The following is a 21496-nucleotide window of genomic DNA, read 5'->3' as shown; positions in this document are numbered from 1 at the left end:
TTGAGCGTAAACGTATGGACGCCTGCCATCTTTAAGCCAGACAGACTAGGGTTTCCCTTGGGAAAGTTGGACATGCCGCGCACGCACGCACGCACGCACGCACGCACGCACGCACGCACACACGCACACACACACACACACACACACACACACACACACACACACACACACACACGTGCGCTGTTCCATGCAGAGCAAAGCTGCTGAAAACCAATTGTTTCTGTTAGGATTATTCTTCTGCGCCAAAAGTATCTGGATGTCAGAAAACCACAATAAGCTGCAGATTCGACACTTGGCAGATAGGAATTGGAAATATCACCATTTCAATGAAATTGCACAGATTGGCAAGATGGTGGCTCACAACTAATTTTACGTTTTGGCTTCTAATTTTTGAATTGAATTGAATCAAAACCAAAACAAAAGAAAATCATTTTCATGGATTACGTGGGTTCAGACAAATCTACCCATATAAACTAGTAGAGAGTAGATCACCCATGATCTACTCATTGTGCCAAGAACAATGAGTAGATCAAGACAATGTATAAAGTTCAGTTATCTTCTTAGATTAGCATTTTGTTCAAGCTTTGTAATACATTAAACTACATCCTGCAGATTATGGCATACGGTATATTGTATTACCAACGCCATTCAGAGCGTGAAAGATTTTGTATATCTATGTTAATATTTGTTCTTTAAAGGCTTCTGTAAATTATTAAACATAATGAAACAAATGAAGCAGTAATACACCCTCACTGTGTAGATCCAGCTTCTTCTGAAAGTCTATATCTTTATCCTCTTTATCATCTTCTATGCTTGGACCACACTATATTTTGTTGTTCTTTTTGGTTGTTTTCTCGAGCTTGGCTTTTTGGTGCGGACTGCATTGTTTCTGGTTCACGCAACTCAACGAGTAATATAGCGCAAACAGGGCCAACTCGCTTCTCGGGACTGCCTTGTAATTTTCGGCGTAGTGTCCCACGCATCGGGCCCACATCACAGCCCATGCAGCTCACCCTTACCGACTCACTGAAAAACATTGCATGTCTCGACCAGCACCACAGCGGGTCTAAATATACATCTACCCTCAACCCCCCCCCCCTCCCCCCCCCCCCCCCCCCCCCCTTAACCCTTTCTGTATGCTATGACACTCCACACACTCTCTCAATGCCACAGGCTTCCTGTTGTGCTGTGTGCGTGTTTGTGTAAATGTAAATGTAAATGCTTTGCATGTGCGCCACCATGCATTCTATGCATCCCCCCCCCCCCCATCCCCTTCTACCGCTTGTGTGAGAATCGGCGAGAGGCATCCATCACTTGAATGTCTATTACGATTTGCGTTTCATTCTGGCGACCGCGGATGTCGAGGCGAGCTGCGGTGTGGCTGTCGGAGGCGGCTTGGTGGCCGTCTACAGGAGGCCAGACTGAGAGCGGACGGCTGAGGGTTGTTTGGAAGCCGAGACAGGCGGGGAGAGACCTTGAGGCCGGTGTCAGGAGATCTCTTACCAACGCAGGCCCCGGCCCTGTCAACACTAACTCACACTTGGTTACGCAGATGGATGTCTGCGGCACACAGATGGAGAGGAGAGGCCTGTTTTACAGTGGCAGCATACTATGAACTATGTAATGTCTGCGGCTAGGACTGGCACACCGCCTCTAGTGGCCGAAGGACATTGCAGAGAACAGGTTGCATTTGATTCCCGCACATGCTTATAACCTAGCATCCCTATTATGGGACTAACATTCAGCGATATTTAGTGTTAGAGCGACAACCGGAGGGGGCGTAGCATAGAGCCCTTGCGGATACGGGCAACTACTGTACAGTGTGTATAGTGATTAAGTGGGAGTTCACAGAGATCAGAGACCACTTGTGTTTTAAACACTAGCACTGTGCCTAACATAGATACAGGTCTTGAATGTGTCCTTTTCAGAAAATTACAATCTGTTTACTGGTATTGTGTGTGGAGCTGTGCCTACTTGTTGTTATGGATATCCGTCTCGAAGAGATGTTTGGACATGAAGTAGTACTCCACACCATCAGTCTCCTGGCTCTTCTTGGCTCGACTGGTGTCTGAGAGAGAGAGAGAGAGAGAGAGAGAGAGAGAGAGAGAGAGAGAGAGAGAGAGAGAGAGAGAGAGAGTGCAGGGGGGAAGGGAGAGAATGATTACCTCAAACCCAGACTGTCTGACTCAACGCTGGGGCAGAGCATTTGAACGGAGGCCCTTATTAACATTGCAGTAAGTCTGCATCGTAGCACGCTGCGCCATGCCAACCCTTGTATATATGATTGTGTAACAGCGCTGTAAAATACACAACCTGTAGCGCTCCGCCACTAAACTCAGACACTTAACTGACAAGCAGTTGTGGTTTACTGTAGCTTATTAAATTTGGCTTCTGTAACGTAGCCGTGGTGCCCTGTAGAAACAGAAGCTCGTAGCGTTAGCCACCAATGTTCGCCCGCTGCAAGGTAATTGAGTTTGGGAGCTCTCATTAACATCAAGTCCCAACATTTACTTGGCTATAAACCCATGCCATTAAACAGGGGAAAGCGGGGTAGGGGCGGGCGGCGGTTGTTGCGCGACACGTGGATGGAACGCGAGAGGACCGCTCCGGAGAATTTGACAGGAGGTCGCAGGGTCGACTTGCGCCACGGCTCGTTTCCAGAGTGCCACAGAGGTCGGAGGTGAGCGGAGTGCGCCTCGCAGACAAATTGTCCGCACGTTCCAGCGAGCTCCAAAACAAACCATTAAAACTTTTATCACTGCTGCTACAACCACAACTGCCAAGTTCTTGTTTTTTTGGGGGATTTTTTTTTATTCCTTTTTGACGGCGCATGACAAATGTCCTTTTTTCCATACAGAGTCTTTGACTTTCTTTTTTAATGTGAGGCTGACTGGTGGGTTTAAAGTACAACATATGTCGTGTCATGGAGTGAGCCGTCCTGCTGAAGAGGGTTGATTTGATCTTATCAACGGCTCTGGCAAAGGCTCCCCTCCAGAGACGCAGCCATGTCTTCAGAAAACATATACTTATGCCCCACAATCAGAAATGTGTAATGCCCATTACCCAGCGCAGACCAACGGCGCACACCATGCATTATTTTGGCATCTGTTTTGTAGCTCACAAAATTACAGTGCAACAAAAGAATCCGCATCCATTCATTTCCAAATCATGGAAAATATCAGTAAGCCTGGACGGGAATCAAAATGTTTAACCCCACACTCTAATGGCTTCTTGCAACGCTGCTTGCGTTACTTAGACGGCTGGTTTACATTTTGCAGCGACAAGGGGGAAGAAGAAAAAATATATATATAATATATATAAAAACAAAGCTTAACCGGGGCCACAAGCTGGTGGTCTACGGAGCTCCGTTTTTCAAATTAACAAAAAGGGGGGGGTAACGCTTTTGGCCTTAATCCGAAACAACAGCAAGTGTTAAACATATCCATCTGTCTGTTGGCAGTAATCAAAGACTAAAAAAAGAAAAAGAAATGGGAGAGGAGAGATACTTTCCGAGTCTCTTTCCTCTCAAGGAGGGCCAGGACTTGTGCCATACGTCTTCTATATGGGTCACAATCTGTCTGTGTGTCTGGGCCATATTAAACACAGCATCATGGGTCACATTTGTGAACAATTAACGGGCCTTGTGGAAACCCCGAAAAAAAAAGAAAAGGAAGAAAAAGGCCCGGCCAATGGCATTTTAATACCGGGGACATTTTCAAGTGTCAGACGTCGGTGAGGACACATCCATTACGCCGCGCGGCATGTAACAAACATGGCAATTAATATCCGCAGCTCGCTTTATTTTCCTTCCCTTGTTCCTTGTCGCAGCCTCGTCCCAGCCCTGGAACGGTAAATGTGCAATTACTCTGGTGCCCTGCTTAAATGGGCATAAATCACGCAGATTCATACGGCCCTAACATGTTGGCTTTTTGGTAAGTCTCGGAATTGCTCAAGAACTCAAAACGGTTGGCAACGCTGGGGACAGCCTAGTTAAAAGTGGCGATGTTGGACGGCGCTCAGAACCGTGGCAAGCTGTCATTTGGTCCTTAGAGTAAAGGGAGGAGACGGGGGGAAAAGTAGGAAAGGAGAGAGAGCGGGGAAAAGGGGAGAAGCAAGGAGAGAGGGAGTAAGAGAGAGAAAGAGAGAGAGAGAGTGGTGAGTGTGAGTGGTGGTATGGAGCCACATCATGAGTCAGGGCAATTATGGCATGTCTCCAGGAGGTCGAAAAACGAAGTTTCCTCCATCACCGGGCCTTGTCGTCACGGGCCACGGCGGCTGTGAAAAGCTGACGATTACAAAAGAGGAGACCCACTCGCTCTGCAGACCTTGAGAGCCCCTGGGCCGGTCGTTGGGCATTAGTCACTGCCAGACATACCCTCTGTGTTTGTGTGCAGCCCCCCCCCCCCCCCCCCCCCCTCACACACCAAGCCGGCACAAAAAAGTCTAAACATCCTTCACCCAGAGCGATGATTTCTGATTTGTTGCTATAAAAAAAACCTCAGAGGGCTTTTGGCCTCTGTGTGCAGTCGCCGTTCCATCTGGCCGTCCCATGCTGTACGTATACGCTGCGCTGCAGAATCGATGGGTCTCGTGAACAGTTTATACTGTTTGCATGAGGATTCCTCACAACAAGCCGATCAGGCCAGAGCCACAGCAGAGAGTAACTTATCCCAATGACAGAGAGGCAGACAATTTATTGATGCACATGTGTGTGTAGGAGTATCTGTCATCTGAAGTACAGGCATTTGTCGAGATATAAGCACCTGACAACAGATTAACCTACAGCCAGTCTGGGCTCCTAATGCAGGTGGAGGAAGCCAAATGGTCACTTTATTCCCTTTAAGAGTCAGTGGCCAATGAATTGCAAACATATGCAGGGTCCCAGACGCAAGCTAGACTGACCACAGCAAGCCCCCATCTCCCCCCACAACTCAATTGATTCCACCCACTCCGGTCCTGGAGAGGGTGGACACAATGGCTAAAACACACTTGCTCGTAAAGCATTGTGCAAGCACGCACACACGCTCGCGCACACACGCTCGCGCACACACACACACACACACACACACACACACACACACACACACACACACACACACACACACACACACACACACACACAGTAAGTACAGTCAAAAGGTCAGAGAGACAGACACATACAGTATGTTGTCAGGTGAAAACCTCATATGTGCAAAATTGTTACATTTCAGGATTCAAATTCAAAAATAGCAAAAGTAGCTTAGAGCTTTTAGAGCTTATAGATACCTGTACTTGTAGATAGTACCTTTGATACCTTTGTGTGATGCTGTAGTATATGATCAACCTGAGGACTACCGTTAAACTGACCAGCTCAACAAGATCTACCAACCAGATAATTATGATGATTAATGCATTAATAGTGGCGCTGGCAAGACAAACACACTTGGAATGGGACATAGTGGAAAATAAGACGTCCTTCCATTCTGTATGGAAATTGTAGGTTTTTATGATAGTTAGAATATGGAGATAATAGGTTTTCTGCCCGACAACAACAATGTAGTATGCATACATACAGTACATACGTATCATAGTAATAATAATAAGTATAATAGAGTATACAGTATATTGTCGCTGTTGGGCAGATACCAGCTATCTCCATTCTTCAACTCTTTATACTGTATATAAATCAGTGCTATTGAACACCCTTTACATCTGATTGTGGGTTTTACTTAACACGAGGCCCGCCAGGAACATAGGAATATAGACACGTAGAATCTTGTAGCCTGCCACAAACGGAAAAGCCGTTTTAACAGCGATGTATTCATTAATGCATGTTTTAATACGATCGTATCGAAATCTACCGCTCGTTAGCTTTGTTATGCTGCTGAGCCAATGGCCGCGGCCATTTTGAAGATGCGCGCGCATCCACTTACATTGCCTGCTCTGTTTTCAGACGGCTTTGAAAACAAAGTAAAATGCGATTACGGATATTTGGCTCTTCAAAGTAAGTGTCACGCGCGATAAAACCCTGTCAGGACGCGACGGAGGGATTAAATAATGGTAGCGGTAAATGGGTTAATATTGAACCAATGAAAAGAATTAAAAAGTGCTTCTGACTAAACCTCCAAACTACAGGAGACAAGTATCTGACAATGTATAAAATCACCATACCAATTTTAATGGGGCAGTATTGTGTTTTTTCTTCCTGAAGAGTTAATATTTTGGACATACAGTAGCTGGTTTCTGCTATATATGCAGGTAGGTGTGTGTTCCCATTTCAAACCCGGAGGGCTCCCAGTGAGGAAAAGGGAGTAGTAGTGGACTTACGAGGCACGGTCACGCTGAAGTGCTGGGGGTCAGAGATCAGCAGCTTCCTCTTCATCTCGTTCAGCCCGACCCCCGTGGGACCTGCGGACACAGACAGACACATACATGCAACGTTAAGACCACATCCATCACCGGCTCTCTCTACGTTCGGTGGTATAGGCCAGGGGTTCTCAACCCGTGGGTCGCGACCCCTCGGGGGGGGTCGCCAAATTATTTTGGGGGGGTCAAATTATTTATATATATATATATATTATTTTTTTTGCAACTGAATGGCTGGAAAGTGGAAATGAAGAGTTTACATATAGTACACATAGTACATGCATACACCTTCCCTAATGATTATATCTGGTTTCAGTATTTATTTATGGTGTATTGTCTCTATTATTAAGGTTATTGTAGCAGTCAATTTATATTGGGGGTCGGGAGGGGGCGGGGCAGGGGTCCCGAGACATTGCCAAAGCATTTCTGGGGGTCCCCGGCCAAAAGCGTTGAGAACCCCTGGTATAGGCGAGCGTCCGCGGTGGAATCAGTCTATAGGAGGCGACGCAGTGGAGAGACAGTCTATGATTGAGGGGGAGAGAAAGAAGAGCTGCGGCCAGATTGGAACGGCTTCCACTACAAGCCGTCATTCTCGCGGGCGCTGATCGATGGGTTTGAGGTCAAACCCTGACGTGTTTACGGACCAGACACACACACACACACACACCCACACACACACACACACACACACACACACACACACACACACACACACACACTAGTCCGGCTCCCCGAGCCAAAGAGATGTTAGATGTTGTTGGCCGAGGACCTCCTGTTCAGCCAACCTGTGTAGCATGGAAAGGAATGAAGAAAAGAAAAAAGGAAAAGAAAGAAACAAAAAGGAGGGTGAGAGAGAGAGAGAGAGAGAGAGAGAGAGGCCTTGCCAAGACACTGCTCTGTTGTGTTTCTACCGAAAGACTGAAAAATCGACAAGGCACTGATCCCACAGGACAGCTGGATTTTCCATCACATACCCAGTGGGGAAAGTGGAGGCTGAGAGACACAGAGAGAGAGAGAGAGAGAGAGAGAGAGAGAGAGAGAGAGAGAGAGAGAGAGAGAGAGAGAGAGAGAGAGAGAGACAGAGAGAGACAGAGAGAGACAGACAGAGACAGAGAGAGACAGAGAGAGACAGACAGAGAGAGACTGAGAGAGACAGAGAGAGACAGACAGACAGACAGACAGACAGACAGACAGACAGACAGACAGACAGACAGACAGACAGACAGACAGACAGACAGACAGACAGACAGACAGACAGACAGACAGACAGACAGACAGACAGGTTGCATATTGTTTTGTCTAAAGCGCCTTTATGTTTTTTGTATTTATTTTTATAACAAACTCCATCTCCCTAAATCCCCAACTTAATTCCTCTGCAATAATAGTCTACATTAACAATCTGGAATTTGCACTGTATTAGTCTTCCTTTATATTTCTCTTAATCTTTCCATCCGTCTCCCTCTCTCCTTCGACGGTACTTTACTTGGGAGAGAGGGCAACATGACCCTAATTGGAACCGACTCGTATCAATGTCCTCAAATAGCTCGGACAAGAAGTCAATTATGGCGGGAGGCTACAAGTGCACCCCTGCACTTCACAGCAGCCTCCCTCGTCTTCAAAAAGGGGACAGAGACTTGATCCAGGATACAGATTCCTCGCATGCCTGGCGTTCTGGGCAGCCACTCGGATCGCATCAGGGCCCGCTTGGAAATTCATTTCAGCCAGGCAAATGTGTTTAGCAGGTTGCCGCTCTGAAACAAATGGACAATGAGTTCACTCTGCGATGCGGACGAGGTGGAAGCAGAGCGAGAGTAAGAGAGGGGGTGGTGATGCTGGACGAGCTCAGAGGGACAAGCTCTGCGCTGAGAGAAAGCGAGGAGGGCTTTCTGATCTCGTTCCCCCGCATTTCATCTGGGCCCAAACCAGGAAGCTCTGCAGCGATCTACATGCCTGATAAATAGGTGTGGACATCGAGGCTCTTTTAAGAACAATCTCAGGCCTCTCCACAGATGAGAGATCTTTCTCAGCCCTTGCGCTCGCACACACGCAGCAGACAAATTTCACACCCCAAACTCCCTTTTTCCTTTTGTGCACCCAAACACACATGGTTTCGAGACCTATTGTGAGAGTGCTGTAAGTGATAAAAGCTGTTTCCTCCACACGTTCACTCCGCTACGCATTCAAACACAGAGAGAGAGAGATAGAGAGAGAGAGAGAGAGAGAGAGAGAGAGATAGAGAGAGAGAGAGAGATAGAGAGAGAGAGAGACATAAAAATACCCCCGACCCTTTTTGGGCCAACGGCGTGAGGCGTTCTGTGGTTACCGTCTCGCATAAACAAGCACGGGGTCCAAGCGAAGACAGCAATCAATCTTAGCCCTGGAGAGACGGAATGAGAGAGAACGTTTTGGGGATGAAGAGAGAGAGAAAAAAAGAAAAGAAAAGTCAAAGAGAGAGAAGCCCAGGGGTTGAGGGCCCGTGTGATTTATTAAGACGAGGAAACGAGGAGTTCATTTTGAATTTGTTTCGGGGCGAGCGAGAGGAATGCGACGGGGGCTGTTTGAGCGTGGCCACGGGACAGTGTTGATGTAGGTGTTGGGGGAGGCAGAGCGTGGTGATGCTGGCTCTTTTTATGAGACCGATCTCAGTGGTGCCGACAGACGGTCAGCCCTGTGGGCTGACCGCCACGCTGGGACACTCACACACACACACACACACACACACACACACACACACACACACACACACACACACACACACACACACACACACACACACACACACACACACACACACACACACACACACACACACACACACACACACACACACACACACACACACAGTGCGGTCCTTTTTGGACAGATGTTCGCTTTCACGGGAGATCGGCAGAGTGATCAGTGCCTGCTGTGATATGACCAACAGCCCCACTTGTGCTATCTCATTAAGCAGTTTTCACCTTGTACATCACTACCGTGTAGGCCAGTTTCATTAACCACAACATAAGGCAGCGGGATATCTTCAGGATACCTTTTGGAACACAGGACTTAACAAGCCCATTCTCTGGAACCGCACCACTGACTGTGCCAAAGCAGCCTAGTAGGCCCACCGTGGTCTTTTTAAAGACAGGCAGAGGCAGCCCACTGTGGTCTGGGTCCATCGTCTGACCTCAAACAGGCACCCGCTTTGTGCATTGTTTGTTTCAAACAATGCAGCCCTGGACACAATGGCAAACTAATAAAATTAGCCGCCACAATAAAAAACAAAACAAAATGCATATTTCTCCGCAACCGTCTCCGACTAGACTGCTGTATTTATGTTGTGTTTGTGTGTGTTCCCTTCTCTCTTCTGTCTCGCTCTCTCTCTCCCTCCCTCCCTCCCTCTCTCTCTCTGTTTCCTTCGGAGGCGAGGCCTGGGGTGCTCCTGGCCTCGCAGGTTGCCGTGCCAGTAAAAGTGTCAGACTTCATTACCGCACTCATTAGAGAAGCAGCCTTTAATATTGCAAGCTTAATAACTTCCAGGCCAAATGCGGAGCACATCACATGGAGTTAGCGCTGAGAGGCCGAGGCCGGGCCCTGGCAAGGCCCTGATCCAAGCCCCCACAAGCCTCCCACAACGCTGGGCTGAGGTTGGCCTGCTTGACCGAGCCACAACCCTGCCTGCCTGCCTGCACGCCTGCCTCACACTTAACGCCTGATTTATATTTTTGGTTGTGCACCGAAAACAGCAGATTTACAAGCTCACAACACGTCGCGATGAAACGAGTTGTGAGCTTGTAGATCAGTAATTTGCAGTGCATGACGCCGGCACGCATGCTAAGCATAAATCTGGAGTTGGAAGCACTATAATGATATACACAGGGCACTGGCGGGGGCTACCTTCACATTGTTATGGATACAATCACACAATTATACATATGCGCAATATGAATGGGAAGTTTTCAATGGGAAAAAAAGAAACATGGTTTATTTATTTTTAATGCAGCCAATAAAGTTTTGGAGGCCTTGTAAAACTATTTTGGCTTACTAAGCGATGGAGGAACTGATGTAGACGTGGGTTAGGCCTCACCCCGGACTAACAACTTGAATCCATCAAAAACCCTGTGTCAGGTTACCGTGAAACACAACTGACCTCATGCTACAGCAAAACCAAATACGCGGACATCGACAGATCTTTCCTTCCAATCAAATAATCAGATTTCCTTCAAAAACATCAGCGGTTTAAAAAAAAAAAGCTGCACATGTTCAAATATATTTTGGTTGGCTGTCCGATTATAAAATGTACAAAATCAGATAAGGATCTTGATTTGTGTTTGAAACCGAATATGTGGAGACACCGGGCTCCGTTCAAAGTGTGGGGCGATTGCCGTCGGGTCACTTATTAGTGATTATGATCGACCTGTGAGTCTGCATTATTGAGCAAAAAGGCCTTCAGGGATTCCCAAGAATGCTTTGGGGGACGTCTCGATATAAAAACAATGAGAGGAATGTGTTGCGTTGGAGCAAAGTGGAAAGAGAGTGGAGCCAAGGCCATGGCCAAGGAAAGCACAGGAGCCTGGGTCCTGTTTGGAGGACCTACAGTACAATACAGTACAGTGCATGGCCATTTCTCTCCTCTCATTCTGGACCGACACGCGATTAAATGAACGCGATATGCTTTGAGATACACTGTAAAATCACGAGGGATAATTTAACCATTTTCAACCTCGGACATTGCTCTGTGATATCACAAGCTCATGGAGGTTTCCAGGATATTATGCCTCACACAGAACTCCATAAGGGCATAAAAGGGACACAGATAGACAGTCAGGCAGACAGATTTGTACCTTCAAGTATGTACTGTGGGGCTTACGTGTTTAACTGAGGGTGTAAAAGTGTGCCGTGCGGAGAGGCAGAGACAGAAACAGGGAGATGATAAGAGAGAGTGCAGCAGCAAAACGATGGAGAGTGTCTGTTGAGGGGAAAAAAAGTAGTAGATAAAAAAGGGGGAGCGACAGGGGGCGGACTAAAATGTAGAAACATAAAGCAGACCCTTTCTCTGGGCTGCTGCTTCGTTAGGTGTGAAATTGCCCGTGGGTTGTCGCCCAAATTGTGGAAGTTAATTGAAAATATTTACATTAGCGTGACGGGGGGAAGGGTCAGCATCCTCCACGGCATGAGGCTGTGACGTGCTGGCAGCTGAACTGGGCTCGCTAATTAGCAACACGCCTGATGGAGTCCATGCTCGCCGGCGAGACCAAGGCCTCTGACGATTGTGCCAAGAAATACCCCGGCAGCCAGTGGTGGAAAAAAGTATTGAAAATACTCTGTTACGTGTCAAAGTAATAATGTAACGGTACAGAAATTAGTGGCGTCAAAATGTACTTATAAAGTACCAAAAGTAAAAGCACTCATTATAAAGAATGTCCGTTTTGAGATCTACAAGCTCACAATTGAGCTTGTAGATTGGCTATTTTCAAATGGCCGAAATGTAGATAGGGCTGAAGTGGTTAATGTCTTGTAATAGACACTGATGAAGGCTGGATAGTCGAAACGTTTGTCCTTGATCCATCATGCAAGAATAAAAACTAAAATGCAGTCTTGGTGTGTGCAACCCATTACCTTTATTTCCATTATATGATTTGAACGGGTAACGCACCATAAGTCAGAGCGCGGTGGTCTCAAGAAAAGATATCTATTGTAATAATAATAAAAATCAAAAGTAACTAAAGTTTCCAAATCATTGTAGTGCAGTAAAAGTACAATATTTGCCTCTGAAATCAGTGAAATGTAGTGGAGTAGAAGTAAAAGTACTGACATTTTGAAATACTCCAGTAAAGTAAAAGTACCTCACAATTGCACTTAGGTAAAGTACTTAAATATTAAGTAAGTAAGTAAATATTAAAATGAGTTACTTTTCACCACTGCCGGCAACACAACTCATGAGTCAGAAGAGAAAGAGACAGAGAGACAGAGAGAGACAGAGAGAATCAATCAGAGAGAGAGAGACAGACATAAAGCGAGAGAGGTTATAAAAAGAGGGAGCGTGCTTTAGCCTTCGTTGTCAAAAGCATTCACGTTGAGCAAAAATTCACGGCTGTTTCAAACAGCTGTCAGCGGCATCTGCAGTGTTCATGAAGAGCGGAAGCCTGGAAAACAGAGTTGTGAGTTGTCATTCGAAGGGAAAAACTAATTCCTTGATAAATGGAAAAAACCTGCCAACAGGCCACGAGAAAAATGTATGGAATGCTTTTTGTTCCACTCAGTTCTTTGACATTACCCCCCAAAACATATTTCCCCTGATACAAATATCTAGCCTGAGAGAAATAAAGAAAACAAAACGCACACAAATACGCACATGAAATGTGGAAAAATGTTGAATTAACGGATTTGGTGCCTAAAATGTCTTTACCGTCGCATCTGGCTTAACATATTGTTCCACCACCCATTGGCAACGCTCGTCCTTCAACCACAAATACAGAACGAGAAACCGCTAAATTCATTTCAAGACCTTGGCAGCTTATAAAGCTCCTTGGAGGGCTTTGTAACACCCGCTTCCCCAAGTCAAGTGTTAACAATTCTGGCGGCTTTGAAAAAAAGACATAAAGAAGAGAGAGATCGAAAGGACATTGAGACCATTGAGGTGGCTGTAAATGAAGGCATCGAACGTGACTGATTAATACGCGGCCTGCGGCACCATTTCCACTGTGTGCTAAAAGTTAAGGGGCATGCAGGCGAGGTTCCCGCAGCGGGGGCTCATTTCTGGAGGTTGACGCCACCTGGGAACGCTGGAGCGGTGAGTCACACATCCATTCCGGGTGTCACCACGCTGGGACACGACTGAAATCTATGGCCTCTGCCACGCCAAATTGAAGAGCGCCAGGTCTGTCGCCCGCCCCGACACACAATGTGGCGTGTGTTTGTGTGTGCGCACCATACGAGGACCACCACATTTAGCATGGTGTGAGGTAAGTGCGGCAATTAAAACATTGAAAACGGTGTCTAAAAAAAAGTACAGTGGCTGAGCTTAACGGCCGGTCACCAACCTCTATCCATCTGCCTCTGTCATGTGCGTGTCGTGCACCACGCGCGCAAGCACGTACACACACACACACACACACACACACACACACACACACACACACACACACACACACACACACACACACACACACACACACACACACACACACACACACACACACACACACACACACACACACACACACACACACAGAGCTACTCACCAGCCAGGACAACCAGTCTGTGGTTAACTCCACTCTGCCTGCGGTACTGGGTGACTTCCTCGTACGTGGGCACGTCTGCCATGTCGTACTGGTCACTCTTCTTGCACTCGTACATGGACTTGTTGGTTTTCTTGTCTCTCCGGCTGAGGCGGAAGCTTCTCCTGAACCCAGCTGCAGGCCAGGAGAGAGAGAGAGAGAGAGAGAGAGGGAGAGAGAGAGAGAGAGAGAGAGAGAGAGAGAGACGGAGGGAGAGAGACGGGGGGAGAGAGAGAGAATATGAAGAAAGTGTGAAACAGGTTATTCTCACACAATGTATATACCGTATGCGCGTGGAGGCGTGCATGTGCATTTGTTTGCACATAGGTCTGTCCAGAGATACATTTGGACAGCGGTGCATGTATTGTATAGTACTCATACGCCTGCAGCTGTGCACTTTAATTTATGATCATGTCAGCATCTTGGCAAGCGGGCCAAAGGCCTACGGTAATGTCCAATACCTCATACTTATTGTATAGCTCAGCTTCGTGACAAAGATCTCTGCTGTAGGTGAGGGAGCTACAGCGTAATGCACGGCCAAGCGGCTTCCCTGGATCTCACCTTCAAACAGTTTATTCACATTCTCCCCTGGTAACACATTTACATTTCTCCTCTTCTGCATAGCTTCTACATTATGTCTTTTTTTTCTTTTCCAGGTCTTTAACATCTGCACAAGGCTATAAAGAATGTTATGGCTACATCCTCATACATTTTTCTCGCCAGTTGCAGCTTAAGCGATGTTGTGCCGTTTTTCCGACAAAGTACGAGTGACTCATCCTCTTGGTCTGGAGCATTTGACAGGCGGCGGCCTCTCCTGCCCCGCTCTTCACTGCGAGGTCACACCGAGATGCGGAGAAGCTGGGACCATTCTGAGTGCAATGCTCTTCTATGTGGATTTACTGCCAGTTGCTTCATGGTTGTCCACTCGACATAACCGTCCAGCAGCAATTTCGCATTAGTTCAGGTTGTGCTTTTTTTAGACAGTGGCGAAGCATTTATATTATTTGTGTGGCTGTGTGTGTGGCTGCTCTAAAACATGATTATGTGCTTTGGCTGTCTGGCCGCGGGGTAATAGTCGCTCAGTGACGACGCTTGCTTTCACGACAGCTGTCACATCTGATTGGCTTATCGCGCGGTGGCGTGTCCTTGGAACACCGTCACAAGGGTCTCCTGGCATGTCGATGTGGCTGGTGGCGTGTGGCTGGATCCAGCGGTATCAAAATGAGAAATGTAGCCCTAATTTTTCGAAGAGCACCGTTTCATATTCGCGACAGATGCTGGCTAAACGCAGCAAATCTCCAAAACACAGAACACATCCAACATCCAACGTCTGCAACAGCTCATCTTGTGCTTGCGCGTTGCTGCTTTCCATTTTAATGGTGATCAACAAACTCAGGGATATGATGCAAGATGTCCAAACAAGATTAAGGCAGCATGGAAATTATGGAGCGAGACACGTACCCGACCCCCACGGTCTCAACTCCCCTGTAATATGTTCCACAACATTCAGACCATGAGGGCCACGCAGATGTGCGTTCTATGCAGATGTGCGTTCTTATCGGCTCGTTCTTTTCCAAGCAGTCACTTCATAATGGATGCAGTGAAATGGACTTAAAGTATGCTGAGTCACAAATGAAACACACTAAGTCATCGGTGGAGACAATAATAACGTATATATATACAGTATGCATGTACTGAACATGTACATGTGTGCGTGAAAATGACAGATAATGCACACATGCACGCGCACACACACACACACACACACACACACACACACACACACACACACACACACACACACACACACAAAATGAATTATTTTCATTGTGTGCAATGGTCAGGCCAGCGTGCCTGTGTCCTCCGTTTACCCATAATACACGAGCACACACGTGCCTAAGCGCTGGGTATTTCGTTACATTGAACATTTAGGCCAGACGTTGTTCCATTGTGGGCAAGTTGTGGGCTTATGTTGTCTGTGCCATTTCTGCAGCGGTGAATCTAATCTACTCATTCAGCAACCCCCCCCCCCCCCCCCCTTTGCTCTGACCTAGCCCCCACACAGGGAGTATTACCCTCTGCCACATAGTGGAAAACATACTCGCTTGGCTGAAAGCTGCCCCCTCGGAATGGCCCAAAAATATACCACACGCTGTAATCAATACCATCAAAAGGTTGACATCATTTGAAGAAAACAAATTTGGGTATAATTTTCACATTCAGGATTAACCCATTTTGACCTGAGATCAGATGTCAGTCGTTCTTCGATTTTTAAAAAATAGCAGACCTACAAGCTCGTAGCGCGCCACTCGGTGGCGCGCTATGAGCTTGTAGATCTGCTATTTTTCAATAGCTAAAGCATAACATAATGCTAACACCAAAAGGGGTTCCCGCCCAAAATGGGTTAATACACCCTAATTTCTCACAAGGCCCCGCGCGAGGAGAAACTTCCACCAACGGCATGGGTTTGACTGCCATTCTTCAAATTCTACGAAGCGATATAACAGCGTTAGCTATTAGCCACCAGTGTCTGCGGCTTGTTCCATTCAATTTTCGGAGTGGTCTTGGAGCGTGAGGTGCCAGAGTTTCATTGGCTCTATCTGTCCTTGTGTGTGTGTGTGTGTGTAGGGGGGGGGGGGGGGGGGGGGAGGTGGGGATGTGTTGTTTTCCTTGGGGGGAGTCAGGTGCACAGCATTTCATTACACCACTCAGCCGCAGCCAGTCAATACAAATCGTATAGTTCCCCCGGCTGACAGGGGCCACGGTAATCCGGGGCCCTTCATAATCACTTAAACCCGTGTGGACAGCTCCATCCAAACATCCAAATAACGTTGAGCGTTCCTCCTCCTCTTCCCTCTGCCCATGGGTAAATAAATCAAAGCCTCATGGAACAGTGAGCAGAGTCTGCCCCCCCCCCCCCCCCTCACCTCACCCCCAAACCTGTCTTCATCGTAAACCCCCCGCCATCGCCTCATCTCCATCACTGATGGAGGGGGAATTAGAGCAGGGGGATGGAAATTAATTCGATCCAGAATTAAGGAATGAGACAGACTTCATTCTAATGGTGCATGCATGCATGTGTGCGTGTGTGCGTGCGTGTGTGTGTGTGTGTGCATGCTCGTCATGAAAGCCTCAGCTATGCTGGAACAGCAGCATGTGTGCACAGCCTTGCCTGAGAGACCAGGTTTTCCGATATATCTAGCCTGGCACGGGAGCTGCTGGTGGAAAAGGAACGCCAGATATGCATGTGGTGCAGGGACCTCGAATGCTAATACCTCTAGCGAACAGCGTGACAGGTCAAATCAGGTTTATTGACTGCCGTTCTAATTTGGGAGTGTCCCTCGCCAGGGAGCCGGCCAGGCCAGTGGCATAGCTTCTGAGGTGTCACAGTGTGGAGGGGTGTTGTGTATCTTGGGACGCGAAGTCAGAAGTTTCCTCGCTGAGGTCGCGCGCGCGCACACACACACACACACACGTACCCTCTAATGTCGTGCACTGCACCGTGACTGGGTAATTGCCACCAGAGCCACTGAATATACAAACACGCACATAACTCTATTTGTAGTCTGACTCTGACACACATACAGTACTGAATCACAAACAGAAACACACATGTGTGCGTACACACACACACACACACACACACACACACACACACACACACACACACACACACACACACACACACACACACACACACACACACACACACACACACACACACACACACACACACACACACACACAACATACAGTATATGCACAAACACACTCACACAAACACACATTTGCCTACAATTTGCCAATGCTCCTGCCCATTTTCCACATGCGATAATGTCTTACAGCCACGTAGGAAATTCAGCATGTGTGCAAAGAAAGCACCCGGAGGCCTCCGCAAACTGTGAATTCTAACTGCCCTCCTCTTGGGCTCGCATCCTGCAAAACGCTACTACCACGCCTGTAAAAGAAATGATGCAAGAAATGAGACCAAGAAAAGAACAAAAAGAAAAAACAAAAACACAAACGTACATAAAATATAACAGATGCCTCTTGAGAAAATACACACATTCAAGACACGCATCTGTGCCGACTGGGCGTCTGAAAGCGGAGACGCCTGAGAACAATGCAGAGAAAGGGGTCATGTCTTCCAGACGCCGAGCGTGGGCGCTCGGTGAGATGACAGGGAGAAGAGAATAAAAAATGACTGCCCTTTTCCCTCCCAATCAAACCTCCATCTTTGGGGTGGGCAATGGAGAGACTCCAGAGTGAGTGAGAGAAAGAGAGACAGGGGGAAGGAAGGTGTTGTGGTGAAGCGCAAAGGTCCATAACACCCCCCCCCCCCTGATGTGCAGTGCACCCCTTCGTCTGAGGTGCATTCCTCTAACGACAGGAGACTTCTGCTGACAGCTCCAGTACCATCTTGGGCTGTCCCAGTGGGACGTCCCCCCACCCTTATACCCCTCTCTCCGTCTTCAGAACTAATGGAGACGACATCTCTGGAATTAAGCGAGCCGGCCTTGGCAGCTGGAGATTAAGTGAGCATTATGCTCTCAGGGCCTCGACGTTGCGCGGCGTGCTGCTGTGGTTTAACGCTGCAACACTTAGCCCCGTTTTCGGGGGTGCCGAATGTGGATAGCATTACCGGTTCTCTTGGGCTCATTACGTATGCCCATTACAGTGCAGTGTGGGCCCGTACGTGCAGTGCAGTGCATGCATGCATGTGTGTGCATGCTTCTGTGATTTAGCTTTCAGACTGGCAGGGTAGAAGAGAGGAGGATGGCACATGGTAGGAGGCTGCGGAGGGGATGAGGAGGAGGGAGCATTTTCCACCTGTCAGCCATCATTACACCATCAGCAGAAGGAGAAAGTATCACTGCACTCTACAATAAAAAAAAATAACTTTCACCAAATCCCATTCATCTGTTCAAATGAGCATGTCTCAATCAATAAATAACCTTTCCTTCCTGTATCATAGCGTTTTGCTGATTATGGGTTTCTTCGTGACAAAAGAAAGCGGCCGAGGCCGACTGCGACTGGATCTCTGAGATCCACATTAAAGACAGTAGTTGAGCCGCGAGTCGCTGTGGGCCAACAAACTGTATTGTAAAACTCATCCGGAAAAGCCTTTGTTCCCAATCCCCACGTGCCAGACTCCCACAAGGTTCAGACAGGTTCAAAAAGCCAGAGGAGAGGAGAGGAGAAGAGGTGATGAGATGGGACCAGTAGTGGACCTATCCAGAAACACACACAGAAAGACATGTGTCCTTCAAATGCTCCCATCTCCAGGGTCCCTCCGTGTAGTCTAGTTGCTAACAGGCATCTGCGAAAAGGATTATGGGTATTAAAGCGGCTTCCGGGGCTGTCCCTGAGAGACCTCCCTGTATCGACAACTAAAACCCCCACAACAAACGGCAGCTTCCGGACAAAACCACAACGGGTCCGCACGTACCTTGGCCCCGATTCATGGCCGCAGAAATGTCTTGAACTGTGCTGACAGTTCAGCAGATGCGGCTCCGGGGAACAGAACAGACCATCTGTGACAAAGGCCGAGTGAGGTAACCTTCGGTATCGTTCCCTTTTTAATGACAATTGGTGGTCTTTTAACGGAGTTTCATGGAGGGGACATGGCTAACTGGCCTTTAACTCTATCTCTACCGCTAGCTGTTAGCATAAACCCCATGCAGTTCCCAGTGCCAGCATACGCGTTCACTTTAAAAGACGGAGTTTGCCTGCCCCCCCGCCCAACCCCCCCCCCCACACACACACTCGCTACATACACTCGCCACACATTGGAACAAGCACACACTGTTTACCTTTCGTCAAAAGCTTTTACATGGCGGCAGCGTCACGGTACAAAGGCACAAATTCAATCCGAAATGTGGATGGCAGAAAACCCACCAAGGACAGCGATCCTGGAGCCGGACTTATGGAGGTTTGAAAATCCTCCGTTCAACTGGTTTGCACTATGATTATATTTGCAATCCCATAGTTGGAACAGTGGGGCGTTGCTATAGGAACCAGACCAATGTTAAAAGCTTCCGTAGGCCTCAACCATTATATAGACGGAGTATACGTTGGGGTACGTATATATACGGACCTGGGATATGACGCCACCTAGCGTCGACGTCCGTATATATATACGTACCTGGGGAAAAAAGAGTTGGAAAGAAACAGACAAACAGAAAAAAAAAGAAAAAAAAAAAAACTTGAGAGCAAGATAAAGAAGGAAGCATGAGTTCAAGTCCGTTGCTCTCCCCATGTCCCCCATATATGGGGACTAGGTTGGCGGAGGGTGTGTTGAGCCCAGGATCACATTAGATAATTGACACAGTGGTGAAAAATGGGTTACAAAATCGTGGGATAAAAATTATATATAAAAAAAAAGAAAAAAAGCATGATTTTTGAAATATGTGAACTCATTAGGGTGTTAGGGAGAACACATTCTAGGAGTAGTTTCCATGGCCCCAGCTCTGTGCACGTGGAAAGTGGTACCCGACCCAAGTGTTACACGCTTATGCAGTGGAATGGCTGCTCAAGCCCTTTTGGCTGCGATAGGTCAGTTTTGTATCAAGCACTATTTGTTTTTCCCTCTCGGTCTTATATCCCACAGCTTTTTAGATTTGGGAATGTCTCGTCTCCAAATGTAGCTTGATGCGCAATGCCTCAGTGAAAATAAGACCAAACACACCCCAGGGCTTCTCTCTGCACCAGCCTCCACTGCAGTGCTTGCTGCCGGTAGCGCAGGTGGGAGGGTAGGGGTGGAGGGCAGGGGTGGAGGGCTACAAACACCAGATGCAATGAGCCTATGCTGTTGTTCAACTGGAGAATATGCACAACAACAAAACACAGAGAACGTCTACTCCGGAATATCTACCAAGACGGGTAAAAGAACACCTGCTAAGCTGCTGTGTATACCTGCTGCTCTGTTGGCATCCTTATGCTGGAAGTCCATTAAAGCGTGTATTGTTTCAATTCTACGCAATAAGGTTCATCAGCGCTTGGACCCAGACCGAAGGAAAAACCCAGTAATGCAGGGCTTAACGCTGTGCCCCTATGTTTTGGCTCCTGCATATCCACAGCTAGTGAACCTGCAGACAGATGAAATAAACTCGTTTTGGAAATGGAGCGTTTTTTATTTCAGTTTATAACACGTCTCCATTTTTCCACAACCGGCCTTAATTGGATTGCGAGAGGCTGATGGCTTTCCCAGTCTACTTTTCCCAGCTCTCGCAGCCACCTCTCTTGCTTTCCCTCCATGCATCCACCCATTCTTCAATCCATCTGTCCTTCCGGATGTTTTGGCGTGCGTGCGTGTGTGTGTGTGTGTGTGTGTTGTTTTTTTCTCTCTTCCCCTTCAGGGATTATGACAGCAATGTGAGATGTCACCATGCCTATGCATCCAAATCGCGGGGGCCAGTGTTGAGTTTCTCTTGTTGACTTATCGCAGGGAAAACAGAAACACGTCTTAGTGTTTCTTCCAGAGAAGGAATGGGCCTTGGGTGTCAGTGTAACTTAATGATCTCTTTAATTCACTGGACTGAGAAAGAGCTCTCCCGAGCACTGCTGTCTTGAGAAAAAGTGTCTGTCGGGGAAGGCATTTCGGGACACGCTCTTCCTCCCGAGCTGGACACCGTCAGAAGACCTGGCTCTAAGACCCAGCTGCATCTCTGGGGCGCAGGAATGCACTCGCCCCCGAGTATAGAAACTCAGAAGTTGGCTCTTGGCAACGAGAGTCGCAGACGTTGCATCACTGACAGAGGTATGGAAGGGAAAACAAACTAAAGACTAAAAAAGACAACTGTCCCCCAACCTCCCACTGTTCCCCCTCTAGTTCCCTAAGCAACCTCAGCGGCATTGAAAAAGCATCTGTACATTCTAGGATTTCAAACTAT

General features: G+C 47.6%; 1 protein-coding gene across 1 annotated transcript in view; it reads right to left on the bottom strand.

Moving 5' to 3' along the window:
• mpp7a (MAGUK p55 scaffold protein 7a) overlaps positions 1-21496 on the bottom strand; it is a 171172-nt gene that overhangs the window by 12807 nt on the left and 136869 nt on the right. Inside the window, exons 13-15 of the mRNA XM_079490163.1 lie at positions 13569-13739; positions 6307-6387; positions 1975-2068 (exon numbers count right to left, since the gene is read on the bottom strand). Coding sequence (XP_079346289.1) covers positions 1975-2068; positions 6307-6387; positions 13569-13739 — 346 coding nt within the window. The remainder of the gene's footprint in view (positions 1-1974; positions 2069-6306; positions 6388-13568; positions 13740-21496) is intronic.

Source organism: Electrona antarctica (assembly GCF_951216825.1).
Source record: "Electrona antarctica genome assembly, chromosome: 20".
NCBI classification, from domain to species: domain Eukaryota; kingdom Metazoa; phylum Chordata; class Actinopteri; order Myctophiformes; family Myctophidae; genus Electrona; species Electrona antarctica.
This window is presented reverse-complemented; position numbering and strand designations above follow the sequence as displayed.